Source organism: Oncorhynchus kisutch, linkage group LG13 (assembly GCF_002021735.2).
Source record: "Oncorhynchus kisutch isolate 150728-3 linkage group LG13, Okis_V2, whole genome shotgun sequence".
NCBI classification, from domain to species: domain Eukaryota; kingdom Metazoa; phylum Chordata; class Actinopteri; order Salmoniformes; family Salmonidae; genus Oncorhynchus; species Oncorhynchus kisutch.
In genome coordinates this window covers 52,083,630-52,107,320 of record NC_034186.2, presented here as the reverse complement: position 1 = coordinate 52,107,320, position 23,691 = coordinate 52,083,630, and the positions used below count along the sequence as shown (strand labels likewise).

Below are 23,691 nucleotides of genomic sequence, written 5' to 3'. Positions count from 1 at the left end.
GTGGGGATCTCGGAGCATGAAAACCTACGTAAGCAGCAGTCAAGGAGCACAATTTGGGTTTTCAGAACGGTTGCTATTGATCTCTCTTCATCGTGACATTCTAGCTGAGTGACCCTCTCCAAAGTAAACATCAGCCATATATTGAGATTTAATCATTTTTCTTTCACTACCTCCAGATACACCTGCATCTCATGCTGACAACGTTAAAGACAGCTTGTTAAACCTGTGCACAGTACAGAGGGCCTTTACCATCATGGCCTCATCCTCTGAGTCAGGCCCCACCGTCTTTTCTGGTCTTTGGTGCGGGTCGGGAAGAGAGCAGGGCCCTGGCCTTTAACAGCACCCTGGCAGAGAAGGGAAGGCCCTTTACCCAGAAGGACAGTGTTTGCTTGTTTTAATGTGGTCGCCTCAGTATTTTGGTTTCCAGCAAAAACCCGACCATATATCAACTGACTGCCATGTGCAGACTTGAAAATTACAAGTCCACGGATCGTTTGAGCTGAACGTAAGTTCAACCGCACATAATGTTATTTTTTGTATCCCTGACAGAGATGATGACATTTTATAGTCCTCTGTGCACTTGTACTTGTCCAATAACGACCATGCTCTGCCTTTATACAATGGCAGTGTCCTGTAACAAAACATAGTCCTGTTGATCTCAGACAATAGAACATTAACAAAGTATCTACATTGCAGTGAGCGGTACTAGGGATGACATCAGGATTCTGAAATGTTTCTGTAAGTGAGTTTGTGTTGAGTCCACCTCAACAAGTGCCTAATGTGGTAGGAGTGTGGCATGTAACTTACGAAGTCAGAGACATGGGATCGACAGTCAGAGGCCCCTTGAGAGGGAAATCAAGAAAGGAAAGGGACAACACAGCATCTCAAATGTGCTTTCAACACACAAGTCTTCTACTGCTAGACATTCTGCTTAACCTACCTCAGAAGAAAATGAATTACACAACTAAGCACGAGACTATACAGCATCTCTGACCCCTTTCCAGTCCTCCCTGGTAACAACCACAAATCTAACCAGGCCTCATGAAAGCTAGGTGTAAGATTAATATAAATTTAGCGTGAGCAGCATTGCAGAGCTCGGAGACCTAAACCTCTGGAGAGGGCTAGCGTTACGGTTCAGGCTCTGTTTTGTGGTCAGTTGAAACAAGGTAATTTTAGGCCCAGTTACATGAATAATAACTGGATGCAGTGTGTTAATCAGCGCTGTCAGATCTAGTACCTGGGTATGATGGGGGAAAGGGTCAGAGCAAGTGCATACATTGCTTTTGTTTACATCTGGTTCTACATCCAGAACTGTCATAACTCTTCTGCTAAACAGTCTGTTATGATCCTCTCCGCAGGGATTAAAGTGAGATTTTGGAAGTGTTGGAACTGTGGTCTGCTCTGAGTGTCAATTGTTAAATTAAATAGACAGGGACCTGATGTATCTATGCATCAGATAGTAGGATTCAATTACCCCAATGATTGAACAGTTGCCTCAAAGGAAACATCCATGATAGCCTTGCCTGCTCAATTACACACAGCAGTTTGAAGATGGCATGTGAGCAAGACATGCATAAAGTAACATTTTGTCCTTCTGTCTTACCATTCCCCTTCATCATAAATGATTTGACTTTCATGAATCTACTCATTTCAATAAAAACTGACAGTTTACACCCCACCACTCAATCACATTACACTCATGTTAATAGCAGACAAAACAATAGAAGCAGCAGAAATATTAACCATTTCTATTAACCATAGAAATGAATAAAATACATTGAACATGTCTCAAAAATATGTTTGACTATTCTCGAGCTTGTACGTAGATTGAATGATCATTTGTTTTTACACTATTTAGAGTAAAGGCTCAGTGAGCGAAATAATCAAGCCACACCCAGTTCAATGACGCTGAACCTGTGCTGCCAAGAAAGATGGCGTCGGTATCAGAAATGTACGATGTAACCTGGGAAGGTAAACACAGACGATTAAACGTTTTAATATACTGTATGACTGAAAGTGTGCTGTTAAATCCTTGTATAATTCGACGTAGTGCATTTTAACTATCGTTCAGGGGATGTAGTTGCGTATGTCCATCTCATCAAGCCAACTGCTAACTTGTTAGCTCAGCATGCTAACACGAGAGCCACTTGGCTAGCACATTATTTCTGCCTATCTTATTTCATTTTTTAGCAACGTTAGATAGCTAACGTTAAGCATGGATTAATCGGTTATTGTTGTCATGTTGTACCCCATTGTCGTAGCTAACAGTCCACAGCATGTGTGAGTTTACAAGGATTGCACAGCAGGCTAAGCTAGCTAACCAGCCTAGGTACCTAACCTCTGTCAGCTGATTAAAACTAAGTTAGCTAGCTAGCTACCTGCTGTCATTGTTCTGCCTCATTAGATGGCTTGCTAAAATACACGGTCTTGCAATGGATACTACTAATAGGCAGGGAAAACCTGTTTTGGTGATTTTCTTGTCCATCATCAAAGTAAATCACAGCACGTTTTTGTTATCTTTCAACAGTTAACTGATTAACTAAGTACAATGCCATTGGAAATTAATGTTGTAAATGTCATTTGTAACTAAAACTGACATTTAACATGATGCTGTAGCTGCCTCTTGTTGACTAGACATATTGATAATTAGTACTTTGCCAAAATACAGTTTTAAAGTGTCCAAATCAATATGCAGGAACAGTTTGCGATGCATTGCCTTTGGAAAGTATTAATTATCCTTGACGTGCGTTATTTATAACTTATTTTGTACTTACTGTTTCTGCCACTGTCTCTTATGACGAAAAGGGCTTCTAGAAATCAGGACAGCGATTACTCACCTTGTGTTAAATAAAAAAAGTATTTATATACAAGTTGGACGAGAGGGATTTACTCATGACACCCGACAAGGCCCTCATCTACCTACGTTATATAGATATGCACGTCAGTTTTGACATCCTTTTTGCACATCGGTGTTAAACTAGATATTGTGCCGATGTCGAAATGCTTACGATATATCGTGCATCCCTAGTACACAGGCAACATCCGCACTTAGCTAAAAATGTAGTTATTTTCCGGTTTCCGGTTCTGTTCCTTGATTACCCCTGGCATTAATACATACTGCCCACATCATAGAAACTCGGATACATTTTTTTTTTTTTAATTCTCACTACCATTTTTGATGTAAAAAATGCTCCTAAGCACAATTTAACCAGCCACTGTGTCCATAGGGTCTGTGCAGCAGGCTACTACTAATAGATAGCTACTACTATTACTAGCTAGCTAAAATCAAAGCCTGCGTGTTGACACGGAAGGACAGAGCATTGTTATGCGAGTTTTCCAGAGTTTACTTAAGCTTGCTTGCTAGGTAGATATTTATATACCTTGCTAATGAGCTTTGTTTTACATGTATATTCAGTGCCTTCAGAAAGTATTTACACCCTTGACTTTCTCCACATTTTGTTACAGCCTGAATTTAAAATTCACTGGGCTACACGCAATACCTCAGGATTTTTTATTTTTATTTTTTATTACTACCTCATCTCTGTACCCCACACATACAATTGTCTTACAGATTCAACCACAAAGACCAGGGAGGTTTCCCAATGCCTTGCAAAGAAGGGAACCTATTGGTTGATGGGTAAAAAGAGAAAAAGCAGATATTGAATATCCATTTGAGCATGGTGACTTTAAAACAGTTAGAGTTTAATGGCTGTGATAGGAGAGAACAGGATGGATCAATAACATTTGAATTACTCCACAATACTAACCTAATTGACAGTGAAAAGAAGGAAGCCTGTACAGAATGAAAAAAAATATTCCAAAACATCCATCCTGTTCGTAGTGCTGAATGATTAGGGCTTTTTGAGTTTGATTATTAAAAAATGATCACATTCCGGTTTTGTTTGTTTTAGACTTTAAAATCATTATGCATAATGTGGGTTGAATTCTGTAACACAGAATACAACAATTAATACAACTCCCATGATGGTAGTGACTGCCCATTACTGCTTACCACATATGAACTATTTATTCACATTACTTAAAATATTTCCGTTGTGTATATTACATTTTTTTTATTTGATGACTTTATTTTCAATTCATCTCATCTTTATAGAGCTGCTGCCTATGCTGTCTGACAAAATAAAATAAAAATTGTACTTCAAAGTAAATAAGGCATACTTTTATGACAGCTGAATACCAGCTATCAATCACTTAGATCATGTATTATCAGTTAGAGAACTCACAAAGGAGCAACTGCGCTTTATCACCTCACGATCGCACATTCTTCCGTAGCAGGTGAAAATAAACTAACCGGACAAGTAGATGCACAATGGATTATGGTCATTGTTGTTAATTACCACTTTTAATGTGCTAAACTATGTAGAATATGGGCCTGTTGGAAACTACAACTTCCTACTACATCACACAGTTCGGGCATGATCCGATGTATCTCTAGAGAAACTGTGCGATGTACTTATTGAGCTCACAGATAAAAAACGAATGTAAAGTAATACTGCAATAAATGTGGCACAGTAATTAACTTCTTGTCCTGAATTCAAAGTGTTATGTTTGAGGCAAATCCAATACAACAGATTACTGAGTACCACGAACCATACTTTAAAGCATTGTTGTGCAGCATCATGTTATGGGTATGCTTGTAATCGTTAAGGACTGGGGAGTTTTTCAGGATAAAAAAAGAAACAGAATGGAGCTAAAGCGTTGACAGAATTTCTGTTCGTAATTTCAGAGCGCTTCGCTATCGGAGCGTTCAGAGCGTACACTGGACACTCTGAGTAGGGTTGCTCCGAGCGTTCTGACCTCACAACGGCAGTCAAGCACCCAAGCTAACATTGGCTACTTCTAGACACAAATGAGAATCTCACTCTGACCATTTTACTTGCCCTAGCAGACCTGGTTTGGATGTGGACTGTGCTACTGGCAACAATTTTAATTGTGCTTCACCAGCGTTTACTGACGTTTTACCGACGTTTACCGACACCGGCCATATTCAACGGGTGTTGAGTGTTCGTAAATTCATCAGTTATTCTGTCGGAATGGATAGCCAGAGGAAATTTACGAACACATCCCTTGTTCGGTCAGCGTTGTCAAGTCACTCCGGTTCAAACTGACTGGCGTGTGCAGAAAGTATCCAACTGATCTGTCGATAGCGCCTGCTAAATTTGGGTCATCAATGTTGTTGAGAAAAGTAGCAAAACTTTTGTAGTTCTCGATGGCAAATGTTATATCTTTCAAAAACGGCACGGTAGAGAGGACTGTCACAGCTCACGTTATAGACAGAAGCATGCTACATGGCCGACCAATCCAAACTCATCTCCCCGGCATGTCCAGCCCATCCATTATCTCAGCCAAACTAATTGAACAGTCCAGGTGTGCAAAGCTCTATAGGCTTACCCAGAAACAGTCATGAAATACTTTCTGATGACACTGTATGTCAGGAACCAGTAGGTAGCCCAGATTTTTAGAGAGGTGAACCAGAAAAAGTGTGCACTGAACTGCATACTAGAGTAGAAGGCTGCTGGGTCAGGATCATTACCATCCACTACCTTTGTGCTATTGAGCAAGTTAACCCAATTGCTCCAGGGGCTGATTGTGTGCTGCTCACTCGTGTGTGTGTGTGCGCGCGCTCTACCTGATTCAATATGATATATGAAAGCATGTCATTTTTATATTGCCTGAATCCTGAGAAATGTTTTGATAATTGTGTTCACAGAAATGAGAGACAAGCTGCGGAAGTGGAGGGAGGATAACCACAGAAACAGTGAGCAAATCGTGGATGTTGGTGAAGAATTGATAAATGAGCATGCGTCCAAACTTGGAGATGACAGTAAGTACATATGCATTAAATCAAGAGTCACAGCAGAACAATTTCTAGTGCTGTTGTATTAGGCAGAATCTGTTTATACACAATGATCCACAACACTAGCCATCTATCACAAGATGTTTGGGAGACAAGGACTTGATTTATCAATTTGATTTATTTTATTAATTGAAGAAAAAGGAGCATTATAATAGGAAGGATTTCAACTTTGATGTAGCCTAGACGTATAGGTGATGGAGATGTATAGTGTTTTCAGGCATCAAAGACATACACAAAGCCAACATTTACAGTCAGGCATGTTCAATATAGACAACATTTAGTGGCAGAAGGGGAAATTAATTAATAGACTGTATTCTCAGTCTGACAGAAAACATGCAAATACTGCAATCTAGATTTAATATAGACTGCTATGGTTTGTGGTTTCACTGCAACATGATTGCTAGAACAGGTTGTACAGTAGGCCTATGACTGATTTGGTCTTGTCACAGTTCTCTGCTCATGAAAGCAAGGAAGGGCATCAATCTCTCAAATTACTGGTTGTCCAATGATTGATTTATTCAGTATGGAATCAAGGAGTACTGGCTGTTCTTTTGTACAGGCATAGAATAGCAGGGAACCAACCTGAGCTCATAAGGATACTGCTGGAGAGATGATTAAGCCTGTGTTATGCTGTGAAGACATTGTATACATGTAGTTCTTTACTCAGTACTTTGTTGAAGCACATTTGGCAGCGGTTACAGCCTCAAGTATTCTTGGGTATGACGCTACAAGCTTGGTACTCCTGTATTTGGGGAGGTTCTCCCATTCTTCTCTGCAGATCCTTTCAAGCTCTGTCAGGTTGGTTGGGGAGCGTCGTTGCACAGCTATTTTCAGGTGTCTCCAGAGGTGTTTGATCGGGTTCAAGTCTGGGCTTTGGCCTGGCCACTCATGGACATTCGGAGACTTGTCCCGAAGCCACTCCTGCATTGTCTTGGCTGTGTCCATATGGTCGTTGTCCTGTTGGAAGGTGAACCTTTGCCCCAGTCTGAGGTCCTGAGCACTCTGGAGCAGGTTTTCATCAAGGTTCCCTCTGTACTTTCATCCGTTCATCTTTCCTTTCGATCCTGACTAGTCTCCCAGTCCCTGCCACTGAAAAACATCCCCATAGCATGATGCTGCCGTCACAATGCTTCACCATAGGGATGGTGCCAGGTTTCCTCCAGATGTGAACCTTGGCCCACCTACTCGGCTGCCAAGCCCACCCACCCAGGCCCAGCCAATCAGCATGCGTTTGTCCCCACAAAAGGGCTACAATTGTTGGACAGATAGCATTACGTTCTCCTGCAAAATGTCTCTAAACTTGGGAGTTCATTTTTCCATCAATGATAGCAAGCTGGGGCCTCCCGGGTGGCGCAGTGGTCTATGGCAGTGCTAGCCGTGACACCAGAGAGTCTGGGTTCGAGCCCAGGCTCTGTCGCAGCCGGCCGCAACCGGGAGGTCCATGGGGCAACGCACAATTATCCCAGCGTCGTCAGTGTTAGGGAAGGTTTAGCTGGCAGGGATATCCTAGTCTCATCTCGCACTAGTGACTCCTGTGGCGTGCCGGGCGCAGTGCACGCTGACCAGGTCGCCAGGTGTACGGTGTTTCCTCCGACACATTGGTGAGGCTGGCTTCCGGGTTGGATGTGCGTTGTCAAGGAGCAGTGCGGCTATGTTGGGTTGTGTTTCGGAGGACGCATGCCTCTCGACCTTCGCCTCTTCCGAGTCAGTGCGGGAGTTGCAGCGATGAGACAAGACAGAGCACCACTACTACCAATTGGATACCACGAAATTGGGGGAGAGAAAGGGGTGTTATAAAAAAAGATGCAAAAAGAATGCAGCAAGGCAGCCCTCTACCATACTTTACAGTTGGGATGAACTTTTGATGTCGGTGTGCTGTGCCATTTTTTTTTTTTCTCCTTCCAAACAATTCTACTTCAGTTTCATCTGTCCACAGAATATTTTGCCAGTAGTGCTGTGGAACATCCAGGTGCTCTTTCTACAGAGGCAAAAAGAATGTTTTCGAAGTTTAAAATGAAGAGAAGGGAGGGCTAGAAATGTCACGTTTGGAAAATATTTGAAGTGGTAAGAGGATGATAGCAGTGCCAGCTATGTTGTGTGAGGATGTTGAAGCACTACATAAATTCAACAGTCACAAGATGGGAGTTCAAATAGGCCTATGGCATGTCAAGGAAACTGTGGTCTACTGTTTAAATGTGTTGAATGGAAACTGAAATCTGGACACTGACTGTAAGTCTATAACATCACCACATAACCTTATTTATAACTCGTGCAGAATTAAGCATTTCTTGCACCAAATGTAGGCAAAATTTGAACTTGGGAACAGGAGTGAGAAATATAATTTATTTATTTCTCTGTCTTGAGAGAATGCAATGCCCAATTTAATACCATCTGTAGAGGTGCTTTCTTTATCATAAAAGCTGATAGTATTTCAATCACATAAAATATGCACCAAAGCTGAACTGAAATCTTAAGTCTTTTTCACAGCCTTCTTTTTCCTTACATCCAGTCAAACTGATGTCATTTGGACATTTTGCATTCTTTTTCTTTTTTTAACATTGTATTTTCTCCCCAGTCCCGAAATGTATTTGCTCCGTGAATGACCGAGAGAACTTGACTGATGTCAACTAAATTGAAGCATTAATTCTATCGATCTATTCCATTATTCTGTTGAGCAAGGGTTTATTTAGTCTTCTCGGGCAACATAAAATGACAAAGGAGAAGCTACATGTATCTAATTATAGACAAGTTGACTAACAAATAGCCAACCAAAATGTTGAAAACATCTAAATCAGGCAAAACAAAATTCTGCACCCCCTGTCAAAAAAATCATTCTGCTGTCTTTGACTGTAGCCTATAGCGCTTTCTGTATTTATCTTTCAATAAATTTGCAAGAATTTCTAAAAACATGTTTTCACTTTGTCATTATGCGGTATTGTGTGTAGATGGGTGAGGAGAAAAATCTATTTAATCCATTTTGAATTCAGACTAGCAAAATGTGTAATTCAAGGGGTATGACTACTTTGAAGGCACTAGTGTAGCCTCAAGTTGTTATTTTTAATCCCAAATAATCCATTTCCACCTCAAGGCAAACAGTATAGGCTAGTATCTTTAAAGCTGTAATCCGTTTGAAACCGCCACATTCGTTTGGGTTATAACAACAAATAGTCACTTGAGACACTGTTAGAACAGAGGGTTATACTACAAAGCAGGATCAATAAGTGAGCCAGCTATCATTGAAAAGCAACCAGAAATGACACATTTCTCGTTCATTTAAAAAAAGCCGAATATGTGTTTTTGTCCATTGAATCAATTAGACCAAGTTTCTTTCTAAAAAAGTTGTTATCCAAATATTTAGGCTAGTTAGCTAACTCCTGAATCCTACTTTGTAGTATACCCCTCTGCAGAATATGTACATTTTTTTTTTTTTTGCGATGATGATGAACATTCCTCCGTTTCATCAACAAAACAAAAACGATAAGACGCTGGGTCGAACAGTGGTGTTTCACCTTATTCACCTCCAGCTTTAATGTGTCACTAGTTCTCAGAAGCCTAGGCCTATTCAGTATTTTTAGTAGACTTACCAATGTGACTCAACTTTTTTTTTATTGAATGATGCAGAAGCTTGGTAAGCCCGTTCTTGATTAAAAAAAGAACCCATATGTGATGGTTGGTAGCGGTGCACTCAGGTTTGCATTTTGGCTATGTAAAAGCCTGCTACTATCTCACTATGTAGTCTTGCTGAACGACTCTGTGAAAGTCTATTTTCCTTGTACTCATTATGATTCATTCATTAGTCTTTATAGAGCAGGGTAAACACTTAACACACCCCGGTTTTATTGAAACCAGTTCTTAAATTGGCTGTGAAACAAGATGGCAATTATCAAACAAGAGTTGGAATCATAAAAAGGCAAGAAACTTCGGGTGTTTTGTTTGTTTTGGCATATCAGTTTTCTTGTTGGGTTTTATTGTCCTTTCTCAGTTTACAGTTAGACAGCATTTGGCAGAGGACGTCTGGCGTGCTTGTCAAAACAGACATTTAGCATTAATTCCATTAATTGGATCCATTAGCCAAGCCTATTATTAATCACTGTCTTTTACTGTTACAGTTGATTGATTGAATAAGCACTTCAATAAACATTTCCTCTTTATTTTAAAACCACTGGGTGAAATGTGTCGGGCAATGTTGATAACCGTTGTGAATAAGGCGTCGCATCATTACTGGTTAGGGGTATCACAGCGAAGTGGGGGGAAATGACATCATATTCTGTTGCCCTGGATAACAGCTGTGTAAGCTTTCTTTCTCTGTGTGTTAGGAAAGGGCTGCGTAACATTGTCTTTTATATGGAGTTGTACATTATCTTATGATGTTTAGAACATGTTCTATGAACAACGAAATCTTAGAATACCAGCAGAATTTGATCTATAAAGCCTTAACATGGTCAGTGGTCTTTCACCATGATTGATTCTCTAAATTAAGCTTAATTTAACTTTTTTTGTTGTTGTTTTGAACTGCATAAAACATACACGGGAGAGATTTTCCCTTCTCCATCCAGTGCTGTAAATACATGGTTTTATTTCTATGCTGCACATATTGTTGATTATTAATAAAAACGAGTGAGGATTGAGAGAAATTCTAGAGGTCGACCGATTATGATTTTTCAACGCCGACACCGATTATTGGAGAACCAAAAAAAACAGATGCCAATTAATCGGTCAATAATTTTATTTCATTTATTTTTTACATTTATTTACTTCTAATAATGACAAATACAAGAATACTGAATGAACACATTTATTTTAACTTAATATAATACCTCCAATTATGATTTTTTTGCCTCAAATAAATGGTGAAACATGTTCAATTTGGTTTAAATAATGCAAAAACAAAGTGTTGGAGAAGAAAGTAAAAGTGCAATATTTGCCATGTAAGAAAGTTGACGTTTAAGTTCCTTGCTCAGAACTTAAGAACATATTAAAGCGGTGGTTCCTTTTCACATGAGTCTTCAATATTCCCAGGTAAGAAGTTTTAGGTTGTAGTTATTATAGGACTATTTCTCTCTCTACCATTTGTATTTCATTTACCTTTGACTATTGGGTGTTCTTATAGGCACTTTAGTATTGCCAGTGTAACAGTATATCTTCTGTCCCTCTCCTCGCCCCTACCTGGGCTCGAACCAGGGACACATCGACAACAGCCACCCTCGAAGCATCGTTACCCATCGCTCCGCAAAGCAAGGGGAACAACTACTTCAAGGTCTCAGCGAGTGACGTCACCGATTGAAACACTATTAGCACGCATCCCGCTAACTAGCTAGCCATTTCACATCGGCTACACCAGCCTAATTTCGGGAGTTGATAGGCTTGAAGTCATAAACAGCTCAATGCTTGAAGCACAGCGAAGAGCTGCTGGCAAATGCAGGAAAGTGCTGTTTGAATGAATGCTTACGAGCCTGCTGCTGCCTACCATCGCTCAGTCAGACTGCTATATCAAATCATAGACTTAATTATAATATAACAAACACACAGAGATATGAGCATTAGGTCATTAATATGGTCAAATCCGGAAACTATCATTTAGAAAATAAAACGTTTATTCTTTCAGTGAAATCCGGAACTGTTCTGTATTTTATTGAAAGGGTGGCATCCCTAAGTCTAGATATTGCTGTTACATTGCACAACCTTCAATGGTATGTCATAATTATGTACAATTCTGGCAAATTAATTACGGTCTTTGTTAGGAAGAAATGGTCTTCACACAGTTCGCAACGAGCCAGGCGGCCCAAACTGCTGCATATACCCTGACTCTGCTTGCTCTGAACGCTAAGAGAAGTGTCACAATTTCCCTAGTTAAAAGAAATTCATGTGAGCAAGCAATATTAACTAAATAGGCAGCTTTAAAAATATATACTTGTGTATTGATTTTAAAGAAAGGCATTGATGTTTATGGTTAGTTATACATAGCTTTTTTTCGCAAATGAGCTTGTTAAATCATCACCCGTTTGGCAAAGTAGGCTGTGATTCGATGAAATTAACAGGCACCGCATCGACTAGATGCAACACAGGACAAGATAACTACACATGGTTGATGATGTTACTAGTTTAACTAGTGATTATGTTAAGTTTGATTGTTTTTTACAAGATAAGGTTAATGCTAGCTAGCAACTTACCTTGGCTTCTTGCTGCACACGCTTAACAGATAGTCAGCCTGCCACGCATTCTCCTTATGGAGTGCATTGGAGTCGGCCAGAATCAGTGTCCAAAAATGCCGATAACCGATTGTTATGAAAGCTCGGCCCTAATTTATCGTCCATTCCGATTAATCGGTCGACCTCCACTTGAAAGCAATTCCCCAGGATTCAAGGGCTAGATAGCAGACATTATTTTAGGACTGAGTGGTGTTATGAGTTTCTGGGTTGATAGGAAACCATGACTAGATAGCAGGCAGACATTTTCCCTGTTCAAGATATTGTGATATGCAAATGAAAGTGAAAAGTTTGAAGTGAATGCCCACAGTTGAAAAGAAGCATGCTTGGAGAGCAGATGGGGCCTAAATCCCTATTCCTGTTGAGGCATCACTTAGGGCCAGCTCCTGTCCTTCCTATGATCCAGTAGAAAATACGAAAGCACTTTGTTAGAACTAATACTGTATTAACAGTCTGACTATGTCAATTGATCATGTTTTGATGTTCCACCTGACACTGTACTGGAATATTAAAACAGTGCTTTTTCTCCTGTGCCCAGTATGGATAATTTATGAGCAGGTGATGATCGCTGCGTTGGACTGCAGTCGGGATGATTTGGCTTGGGTAAGTGAACTACCGACAGCTGCCACACACACCCAGTGACCTCAAAACCCATCTCTCACAGTCATTTGTACTTCGTCACTCCCATTGCCAAATGTGAAAATATATTTATTTGGCCAAAAATATTACCTCATTTGTCTGTACTTTGGAGATTTTTTTTTTGCTGAGCAGTGTTGGAATAATGGAGGGTAAAAAAACTCACTAGATGAACACAGTGTTAGCTGTAAACCTTTATGGAGTTTAACTCCCCCTTTCCTTGTTGAGTCATCTGCCATCACAGAGTTAACTAATAGATATGTTACAGATTGTGTTACTGAAAGTGCCTTCAGAAAGTATTCACACCCCTTGACTTTTTACACATTTTGTTGTTACAAGGTGGGATTAAAATGTATTTAATTATATTTTTTGTCAATTATCTACACAAAGTAATCTGTAATGTCAGTGGAAGAAAAATTTGTAAAAGAATTATGAAAAATAGAACACTAATATAGCTTGATTACATGAGTATCCATCCACCAGAGTCAATACATTTTAGAATCACCTTACGCAGTGATTTTAAGAGTCTTAATGGGTAAGTCACTAAGAGCTTTGCACAGCTGGATTGTACAGTATTTGCACATTATTATAAAAACACAACAACAAACAACTTGAGAGAATAAAATAAATACAAATATTTCTAGACTAGGCCACTCAGGAACTTTCAGTGTCATCTTGGTAAGCAATTCAGTGTAGATTTCAAGGGGTGTGAATAGTTTAATTGAAAGTCAATATATATAAAATAAATAAGAGTTCTTAACAGGGCGTGTTTTTTTTTTTTTTACCCTCGCAGGTGTCGTCTCCTTCAGACATGAGCTCGTCGTCAGAGCAAGGGGTGTGAATAGTTTCTGAAGGCACCATGATTTTTCCTCCCACATATTTTGTTTATTGAACAAGGGGAGAGATTGATACAAATGACCTTGTCCATCCAGTCCGTTAAATACATGGTTTTATTTCTAAACAGCACATATTGATTATTGTTAATAATACAAGTGTCAGGCTTGAGGACCGAAATTGTACTTGAAAGCAATTTCTCAGGATTCAAGGGCTTTATGAAAATGTATTACATTTTAATATGACGAGAGCAAAAAGTTAAGACCACCACACTTTTCTAATATAACATTGGGAATTTAAAACCAAAGTTATTTCTAATGAGTGTTTTTATCCAGTTTATTTTTAAGATCTGATTATTTGCAAATCCAGCACATGATAAAATGAGATTATTCTGTTTTACTCATTTTAGTACTGAATCGTAATTTCTGGGTTGATGACGAGCCATGCCTAGATAGCAAACAGACATTATTTTAGGACCAAATGGTGGTTGAGCGGGTTATGAGTTTCTGGGTTGATAAGAAACCATGCCTAGATAGCAGAAATTCATAATTTTTCCTGTTCAAGATATTCTCATATGCAAACGCAAGTGAAACGTTTGAAGTGAATGCCCACAGTTGAAAAGAAGCATGCTAGGAGAGCAGATGGGGCCTATTCCTGTTGAGGCATCACTTAGGGCCATCTTCTGTCCCTCAATCAAATGTGCGTTGTTGAATATAACATTTGTTCCTGCTCAGTTTGATTTAAATTGAAGGGTGCATGATCACTGCAAAGAGCAGGAACCAATGGCATTACCATAGACGTTTGGATTGGAATTCAATCAAATTCGCATTGTGGAAATATAACATTGTTCCTGCTTAGTTTAATTGAAATCAAAACATGCATTCCCCACTCTTCTGGACTGATTTGAATCTGGCTAAATGTACTATTGAAGCCTAGTTAATGTCCTGTCAGTTTTGCTCATATCTGCTTAAAATTGAGTGATTACATAAACTAAAATCATTTTATGGGTGATGGGAATAGTATATGAGGATGTTTTGCAACGATTCCCTATGCATTGCAAAGAATATTGGCTAAGACAACTAGATTACGGAAAGTTGTCCAATCACCTGCTCCCAGTGAGAAAGACCATGACTGTTGTTGGACAGGTCAAAAGATCCGGGCTGCAGGACAGACTTTCCATCTCAGCCAGGATATCGTTGGACATGACGCTAACGATTCCTCACCTCTGTCATGAGTGTGTGAAAAAACAAACTACAGTTCCCTCATAGAGAAAAAAACTAACTCACCGTAAAGAGCATCCTGCCTCTCCTTTTTATAGTAAAAAGTGGTGAACTGTGGGTAGCCACAAGACAACATGGTCTTCAACCACGTCAACTGCCGATTTTCACATAAGTTCTTCAGGACTGTTTTGTTTATCTTTTATCATGGATCCCATGAATGGAAACCATCAACTATCCCTCATGCCCTGCTCTCAATTGTCTGGGCGGACAGGAATGCATCATAATAAAAAAAACACAACACTGCATATGACATCTCAAAACCATTCATGTTTTACATGGATACAGTATATTTGTTTGTGTTTAAAGATGAAGTGCATGTAATACGCTGTCGCTGGTGGAGAACAGCAGGCAGGGGAAGCAGTAGTCGGCTGCTAGCATCGCAGCCACAGAGCCAGTCTTTCTTTTAAAACTTTCAGGATGAAATGATCGTGTTATTTTCTCCCTAGCTTTGATGTAAGTCCCTAAGCGCAGGTGTTGGTCTTCCATCCATTAATATCCCATTTTGCTAGAAAATTCATTTTGAAAACCGTTTCAGATGTAGTATGTTAGCCATCCTGATCAGATACTATGTAAATCAGAGCGATTTTAAAGTAGAAGCAGAATATGTACAGCGCCTTCATAAACGAATGCAACTGCCAAAAGGCGGAAGATGGCATGTGACGTCCACAGGCAGAGTCCTTCCTGCCTAAAAAAAAAACATCCTGTGGCGTACTGCAATAGCATCGAATAGTCCCCGATATGCAACTGTTCAGGGGAAGTCAGGAACCAATACACACAGTCAGTCAGGAAAACAAAGGCTAGCTTTTTCAAACAGAAATGTGCATCCTGTAGCTCTAACTCCCAAAAGTTGTGGGACGCTGTAAAGTGAGCAACTCCTCCCAGCTGCCCACTGCACTGAGGCTAGGAAACACTGTCACCACCGATAAATCTATGACCATCTATAATTTCAACAATCATTTTCTATGGCTGGCCACGCTTTCCACCTGGCTACCCCTACCCCGGCCAACAGCTCAGCACTCCCCGCAGCAACTTTCCCAAGTCTCCCCAGCTTCTCCTTCATCCAAATCCAGATGGCACATGTTCTGAAAGAGCTGTAAAACCTGGACCCGTACAAATCAGCTGGGCTAGACAATCTGGACCAGCTCTTTCTAAAATTATCTGCCGCCATTGTTGCAAACCCTATTACCAGTCTGTTCAACCTCTTTCATATCGTCTGAGATCCCTTAAAACTGGAACGCTGCGGCGGTCATCCCCGTCTTCAAAGGGGGAGACATTCTAGACCCAAACTGTTATAGACCTATATCCATCCTGCCCTGCCTTTTTCTTTTCTTTTTTGTGAATTTTACCCCCTTTTCTCCCCAATTTCGTGGTATCCAATTGTTAGTTACTATCTTGTCTCATCGCTACAACTCCCGTACGGGCTCGGGAGAGACTAAGGTTGAAAGCCATGCGTCCTCCGAAATGCAACCCAACTGTTTCTTAACACAGCACGCATCCAACCCGGAAGCCAGATGCACCAATGTGTCGGAGGAAACACCGTGCACCTGGCAACCTGGTTAGCGTGCACTGCGTCCGGCACGCAACAGGAGTCGCTAGTGCGCATAAGATGAGATAAGGATATCCCTACCGGCCAAACCCTCCCTAACCCTGACGATGCTAGACCAATTGTGCGTCGCCCCATAGACCTCCCGGTCGCGGCCGGCTGTGACAGAGCCTGGGCGCGAACCCAGAGTCTCTGGTGGCACAGCTAGCACTGTGATGCAGTGCCCTAGACCACTGCGCCACCAGGGAGGCAAAATGCCCTGCCTTTCTAAAGTCTTCGAAAGCCAAGTGAACAAACAGATCACTGACCATTTCGAATCCCACCATACCTTCTCCGCTGTGCAATCCGGTTTCCGAGCTGGTCACGGGTGTACCTCAGCCACACTCAAGGTACTAAACGATATCGTAACCGCCATCGATAAAGATTGTACTGTGCAGCCGTCTTCATCGACTCTCAATCACCCTATTCTTATCGGCAGACTCAACAGCCTTGGTTTCTCAAATGACTGCCTTGCCTGGTTCAACAACTACTTCTCCGACAGAGTTCAGTGTGTCAAATCGGAGGGACAATATTGTCCGGACCTCTGGCTGTCTCTATGGGGTGCCACAGGGTAAAATTTTCGGGCCGACTCTTTTCTCTGTATATATCATCGATGTTGCTCTTGCTGCGGGTGTTTCTCCGATCCACCTCTATGCAGACGACACCATTCTGTATACATCTGGCCCTTTGGACACTGTTAACAAACCTCCAAACAAGCTTCGATACCATACAACACTCCTTCCGTGGCCTTAAATGCTAGTAAAACTACCCGCCCGCCCGACGAGCATCATTAGTCTGGACGGTTCTGACTTATAAAAACTATAAATACCTAGGTGAATGGCTAGACTCTAAACTCTCCTTCCAGAATCATATTAAGCATCTCCAATCCAAAATTAAAACTAGAATCAACTTTCTATTCCGCAACAAACCCTCATAAAACTGACTATCCTACTGATCCTTGACTTCGGAAATGTCATTTACAAAATAGTCTCCCAACACTCAGCAAATTGGATGCAGTCTATCACAGTGCCATCTGTTTTGTCACCAAAGCCCCATATACCACCCACCACTGCGACCTGTATGCTCTAATCGGCTGGAACTCGCTACATATTCATCGCCAGACCCACTGGCTCCAGGTCATCTAAATCTTTGCTAGGTAAAGCTCCGCCTCATCTCAGCTCACTGGTCACGATAATAACACCCACCGTAGCACACGCTCCAGCAGGTATATCTCACCGGGCATCCCCAAAGCTAACACCTCCTTTTGCTGCCTTTCCTTACAGTTCCATGCTGCCAATGACTGGAACAAGTTGCAAAAATCGCTGAAGCTGGAGTCTTATCTCACTCTAACTTTAAACATCAGCTGTACATAGCCCATCTGTAAATATCCCACCCAATCTACCTACCTCATCCCCATATAGTTTTTGTTTACTTTTCTGCTCTTTTGCACACCAGTATTTGTACTTGCACATCATCAGCTGCACATCTCCAATGTTAATTGACTAAATTGTAATTATTTGCTACTATGGCCTATTTATTGCCTTACCACCTCACGCCATTTGCACACACTGTACGCTTGTTTATTCCATGTGTAACTCTGTGTTTGTGTCGCACTGCTTTACTTTATCTTGGCCAGGTCGCAGTTGTAAATGAGAACTTGTTCTCAACTAGCCTACCTGGTGAAATAAAAAAAATTACTCTGATGCACAAGTCATGTCAATGAGTTTGAAGGGCGGGAGAAAGGCACAGCAAGGTTGCCTTTCCCCAGGCCTCCTTGCGCAAATTTGTGAAGTAAGTACATGTTCAGAAATCGATTATATCATGCATAAAAAGCATGACAAAATTATTATTGATCAAACATATTTATTTTTCATTAGTTCTATTTTTATTAATTTCACAGAGTAGGCCCTGCTTACCCTGACCGCACCCACGTCACTCGGGCTGTGTATGTTAATATATTCAAATTTGCATCAACATGCCCAGACGATCAGGCGGAGTTTTTCAATGGCGAAAGGAGGCTCAGGGAAATAAATTATAAAAAAATATATTGGGCGGCAGGAAGCCTAGCGGTTAAGTGTTGGGCCGGTAACCGGAAGGTCTTAACCCTCATTTCTTCTGTAGGGCATATAAAATCTGCTTTGCGGAAAACGCAGACGGAATCACGGAATCCAGATTGTCTAAAGTAATTCAGAAATATTCAAATGTATTTAACTTAGTAGGAAATCAACTAAAGATATTAGAAAATATATTAATTTGTTGAAGTTAATCATAAGATATGAATACACATCAGTGATACTTATTTTCCTGCAACCATGGGCACAGGAATGCCCATGTTTGTGCAGTATGTCTAGTCTGCACTTTGTGTAGCCCTTAGCGATAATGATAATCGTCTGCTGATAAATGGAAAGGCTTTCCCCAAAACCTTTTTAAACTGAATGTTAACTACAAAGTAGCCTATGCCTACCTGGCAGAATGACATCATTATTTGCATCAATTCAGAGGCCATTTGTTTAGCAAACTCTGCAATCACATGAGCGCTACAGAAACACAGCTAACCAAACAACGGTCTCTGGATGGTGCTCACTTGTGAAAAAGGGTAACTACACCCAAAATGCAACATTCTTTCGCCCAGACCTCAAAAGTGGTGTCCTGATGTGGTTTAAGTGTTATTGTGGATTTGTTTTTGTTTTTAAGTGTGATAAAAAGGGAAAAACTGAAACCTGGAAAAACAAAAAGGAGAAAACGGAATTTGGGGAAAAAATCTGGCACAAAATACAGCAGATTTTAAAGTGCCCTACTCCTGTAAGTCGTTCTGGATAAGAGAATCTGCTTAATGACTAATGTCAATTTCATTTCTCACTTAACTAGCTGTAAGACATGCTTTGCACTTTGGTGACCATTTTTATTTTTTTTATTTAACCTTTATTTAACCAGGTAGGCTAGTTGAGAACAAGTTCTCATTTGCAACTGCGACCTGGCCAAGATAAAGCATAGCAGTGTGAGCAGACAACAAAGAGTTACACATGGAGTAAACAATTAACAAGTCAATAACACAGTAGAAAACAAAGGGGGAGTCTATATACAATGTGTGCAGAAGGCATGAGGAGGTAGGCAAATAATTACAATTTTGCAGATTAACACTGGAGTGATAAATGATCAGATGGTCATGTACAGGTAGAGATATTGGTGTGCAAAAGAGCAGAAAAGTAAATAAATAAAAACAGTATGGGGATGAGGTAGGTGAAAAAGGGTGGGCTATTTACCAATAGACTATGTACAGCTGCAGCGATCGGTTAGCTGCTCAGATAGCTGATGTTTGAAGTTGGTGAGGGAGATAAAAGTCTCCAACTTCAGCGATTTTTGCAATTCGTTCCAGTCACAGGCAGCAGAGTACTGGAACTAAAGGCGGCCAAATGAGGTGTTGGCTTTAGGGATGATCAGTGAGATACACCTGCTGGAGCGCGTGCTACGGATGGGTGTTGCCATCGTGACCAGTGAGCTGAGATAAGGCGGAGCTTTACCTAGCATGGACCTGTAGATGACCTGGAGCCAGTGGGTCTGGCGACGAATATGTAGCGAGGGCCAGCCGACTAGAGCATACAAGTCGCAGTGGTGGGTGGTATAAGGTGCTTTAGTGACAAAACGGATGGCACTGTGATAAACTGCATCCAGTTTGCTGAGTAGAGTGTTGGAAGCCATTTTGTAGATGACATCGCCGAAGTCGAGGATCGGTAGGATAGTCAGTTTTACTAGGGTAAGCTTGGCGGCGTGAGTGAAGGAGGCTTTGTTGCGGAATAGAAAGCCGACTCTTGATTTGATTTTCGATTGGAGATGTTTGATATGAGTCTGGAAGGAGAGTTTGCAGTCTAGCCAGACACCTAGGTACTTATAGACGTCCACATATTCTAGGTCGGAACCATCCAGGGTGGTGATGCTAGTCGGGCATGCGGGTGCAGGCAGCGACCGGTTGAAAAGCATGCATTTGGTTTTACTAGCGTTTAAGAGCAGTTGGAGGCCACGGAAGGAGTGTTGTATGGCATTGAAGCTTGTTTGGAGGTTAGATAGCACAGTGTCCAAAGACGGGCCGAAAGTATATAGAATGGTGTCGTCTGCGTAGAGGTGGATCAGGGAATCGCCCGCAGCAAGAGCAACATCATTGATATACACAGAGAAAAGAGTCGGCCCGAGAATTGAACCCTGTGGCACCCCCATAGAGACTGCCAGAGGACCAGACAGCATGCCCTCCGATTTGACGCACTGAACTCTGTCTGCAAAGTAATTGGTGAACCAGGCAAGGCAGTCATCCGAAAAACCGAGGCTCCTGAGTCTGCCGATAAGAATATGGTGATTGACAGAGTCGAAAGCCTTGGCAAGGTCGATAAAGACGGCTGCACAGTACTGTCTTTTATCGATGGCGGTTATGATATCGTTGAGTACCTTGAGTGTGGCTGAGGTGCACCCATGACCGGCTCGGAAACCAGATTGCACAGCGGAGAAGGTACGGTGGGATTCGAGATGGTCAGTGACCTGTTTGTTGACTTGGCTTTCGAAGACCTTAGATATGCAGGGCAGGATGGATATAGGTCTGTAACAGTTTGGGTCCAGGGTGTCTCCCCCTTTGAAGAGGGGGGATGACTGCGGCAGCTTTCCAATCCTTGGGGATCTCAGACGATATGAAAGAGAGGTTGAACAGGCTGGTAATAGGGGTTGCGACAATGGTGGCAGATAGTTTCAGAAATAGAGGGTCCAGATTGTCAAGCCCAGCTGATTTGTACGGGTCCAGGTTTTGCAGCTCTTTCAGAACATCTGCTATCTGGATTTGGTTAAAGGAGAACCTGGAGAGGCTTGGGCGAGGAGCTGCGGGGGGGGCGGAGCTGTTGGCCGAGGTTGAAGTAGCCAGGCGGAAGGCATGGCCAGCCGTTGAGAAATGCTTATTGAAGTTTTCGATAATCATGGATTTATCAGTGGTGACCGTGTTACCTAGCCTCAGTGCAGTGGGCAGCTGGGAGGAGGTGCTCTTGTTCTCCATGGACTTCACGGTGTCCCAGAACTTTTTGGAGTTGGAGCTACAGGATGCAAACTTCTGCCTGAAGAAGCTGGCCTTAGCTTTCCTGACTGACTGCGTGTATTGGTTCCGGACTTCCCTGAACAGTTGCATATCACGGGGACTATTCGATGCTATTGCAGTTCGCCACAGGATGTGGTCGAGGGCAGTCAGGTCTGGGGTGAACCAAGGGCTGTATCTGTTCTTAGTTCTGCATTTTTTGAACGGAGCATGCTTATCTAAAATGGTGAGGAAGTTGCTTTTAAAGAATGACCAGGCATCCTCAACTGATGGGATGAGGTCAATGTCCTTCCAGGATACCCGGGCCAGGTCGATTAGAAAGGCCTGCTCACAGAAGTGTTTTTAGGGAGCGTTTGACAGTGATGAGGGGTGGTCGTTTGACTGCGGCTCCGTAGCGGATACAGGCAATGAGGCAGTGATCGCTGAGATCCTGGTTGAAGACAGCGGAGGTGTATTTGGAGGGCCAGTTGGTCAGGATGACGTCTATGAGGGTGCCCTTGTTTACAGAGTTAGGGTTGTACCTGGTGGGTTCGTTGATGATTTGTGTGAGATTGAGGGCATCTAGCTTAGATTGTAGGACTGGCGGGGTGTTAAGCATATCCCAGTTTAGGTCACCTAACAGAACAAACTCTGAAGCTAGATGGGGGGCGATCAATTCACAAATGGTGTCCAGGGCACAGCTGGGAGCTGAGGGGGGTCGGTAGCAGGCGGCAACCGTGAGAGACTTATTTCTGGAGAGAGTAATTTTCAAAATTAGTAGTTCAAACTGTTTGGGTATGGACCTGGAAAGTATGACATTACTTTGCAGGCTATCTCTGCAGTAAACTGCAGCTCCTCCCCCTTTGGCAGTTCTATCTTGACAGGAGGATGTTATAGTTGTGGTATGGAAATCTCTGAATTTTTGGTGGCCTTCCTGAGCCAGGATTCAGACACAGCAAGGACATCCGGGTTAGCAGAGTGTGCTAAAGCAGTGAGTAAAACAAACTTAGGGAGGAGGCTTCTGATGTTGACATGCATGAAACCAAGGCTTTTTCGATCACAGAAGTCAACAAATGAGGGTGCCTGGGGACATGCAGTGCCTGGGTTTACCTCCACATCACCCGCGGAACAGAGAAGGAGTAGTATGAGGGTGCGGCTAAAGGCTATCAAAACTGGTCGCCTAGAGCGTTGGGGACAGAGAATAAGAGGAGCAGGTTTCTGGGCATGGTAGAATATATTCAGGGCATAATGCGCAGACAGGGGTATGGTGGGGTGCGGGTACAGCAGAGGTAAGCCCAGGCACTGGGTGATGATGAGAGAGGTTGTATCTCTGGACATGCTGGTAGTAATGGGTGAGGTCACCGCATGTGTGGGAGGTGGGACAAAGGAGTTATCAGGGGCATGAAGAGTGGAACTAGGGGCTCCATTGTGAACTAAAACAATGATAACTAACCTGAACAACAGTATACAAGGCATATTGACATTTGAGAGAAACATACAGCGAGGCATGCAGTAATCACAGGTGTTGAATTGGGAAAGCTAGCTAAAACAGTAGGTGAGACAACAGCTAATCAGCTAGCACAACAACAGCAGGTAAAATGGCGTAGACTAGGCAACGGGGCCAACAGATAAAACAAACAAGCAGAATGGAGTACCGTGATTAATGGACAGTCCAGCGTGCATCAGCTATGTAGCCAAGAGATCAGTGTCCAGGGGGCAGCGGTGGATGGGGCAGGGAAGCTGGACTGGCGAGTGTTATCCAGGTTAAAAAAACTAACAATGACTAAATAGCTTGTAGCTAGTTAGCTTCTGGAGGTTCTTGAGTGTGTTCTAAAAATAAAAAAATAATAGCGATTCCGTATCACATTGGGTGAGGCAGGTTTCCGGAAGGTATAAACAAATTAAAAGTCAAAAGAGAGAAAGTAAATATGGGTCCGGTGAGCGTTTGGGACGCGGCGATTCAGGCGGTTAGCAGGCCTGTGCTAACAAGCTAACAGACCAAGGGCTGGATGTGTCAATGTGTAGTTCATACATGCATAATCTATGAGCAGAATTACTGTTTTACCTCAATTAGCCATAATATAATAATATATATTTAGCAGATGCTTTTATCCAAAGTAATATGTGCATACATTTTACGGTTAAATAAAGGTGAAATAAAAAATACATTTTACGTAGGGGTGGTCATGAAATCCCTAGTTTGTGCCATTTTCCCTACATTTTCCCCCCAC

At 41.9% G+C, this 23,691-nt stretch overlaps 1 protein-coding gene across 2 annotated transcripts in view; it reads left to right on the top strand.

Annotated features, from left to right (window-relative positions):
• The first annotated feature begins 1,887 nt into the window (after positions 1-1,887).
• LOC109902203 (ER membrane protein complex subunit 2-like) overlaps positions 1,888-23,691 on the top strand; it is a 52,087-nt gene continuing 30,283 nt past the window's right edge. Inside the window, exons 1-4 of one of the 2 annotated variants that reach the window (XM_031786535.1) lie at positions 1,888-1,971; positions 5,732-5,845; positions 12,623-12,687; positions 13,514-13,555. In XM_031786535.1, the coding sequence (XP_031642395.1) occupies positions 1,932-1,971; positions 5,732-5,845; positions 12,623-12,687; positions 13,514-13,555 (261 nt within the window). In that variant the 5' untranslated portion in view covers positions 1,888-1,931. The remainder of the gene's footprint in view (positions 1,972-5,731; positions 5,846-12,622; positions 12,688-13,513; positions 13,556-23,691) is intronic. The other variant, XM_020498368.2, reaches the window with a different exon arrangement.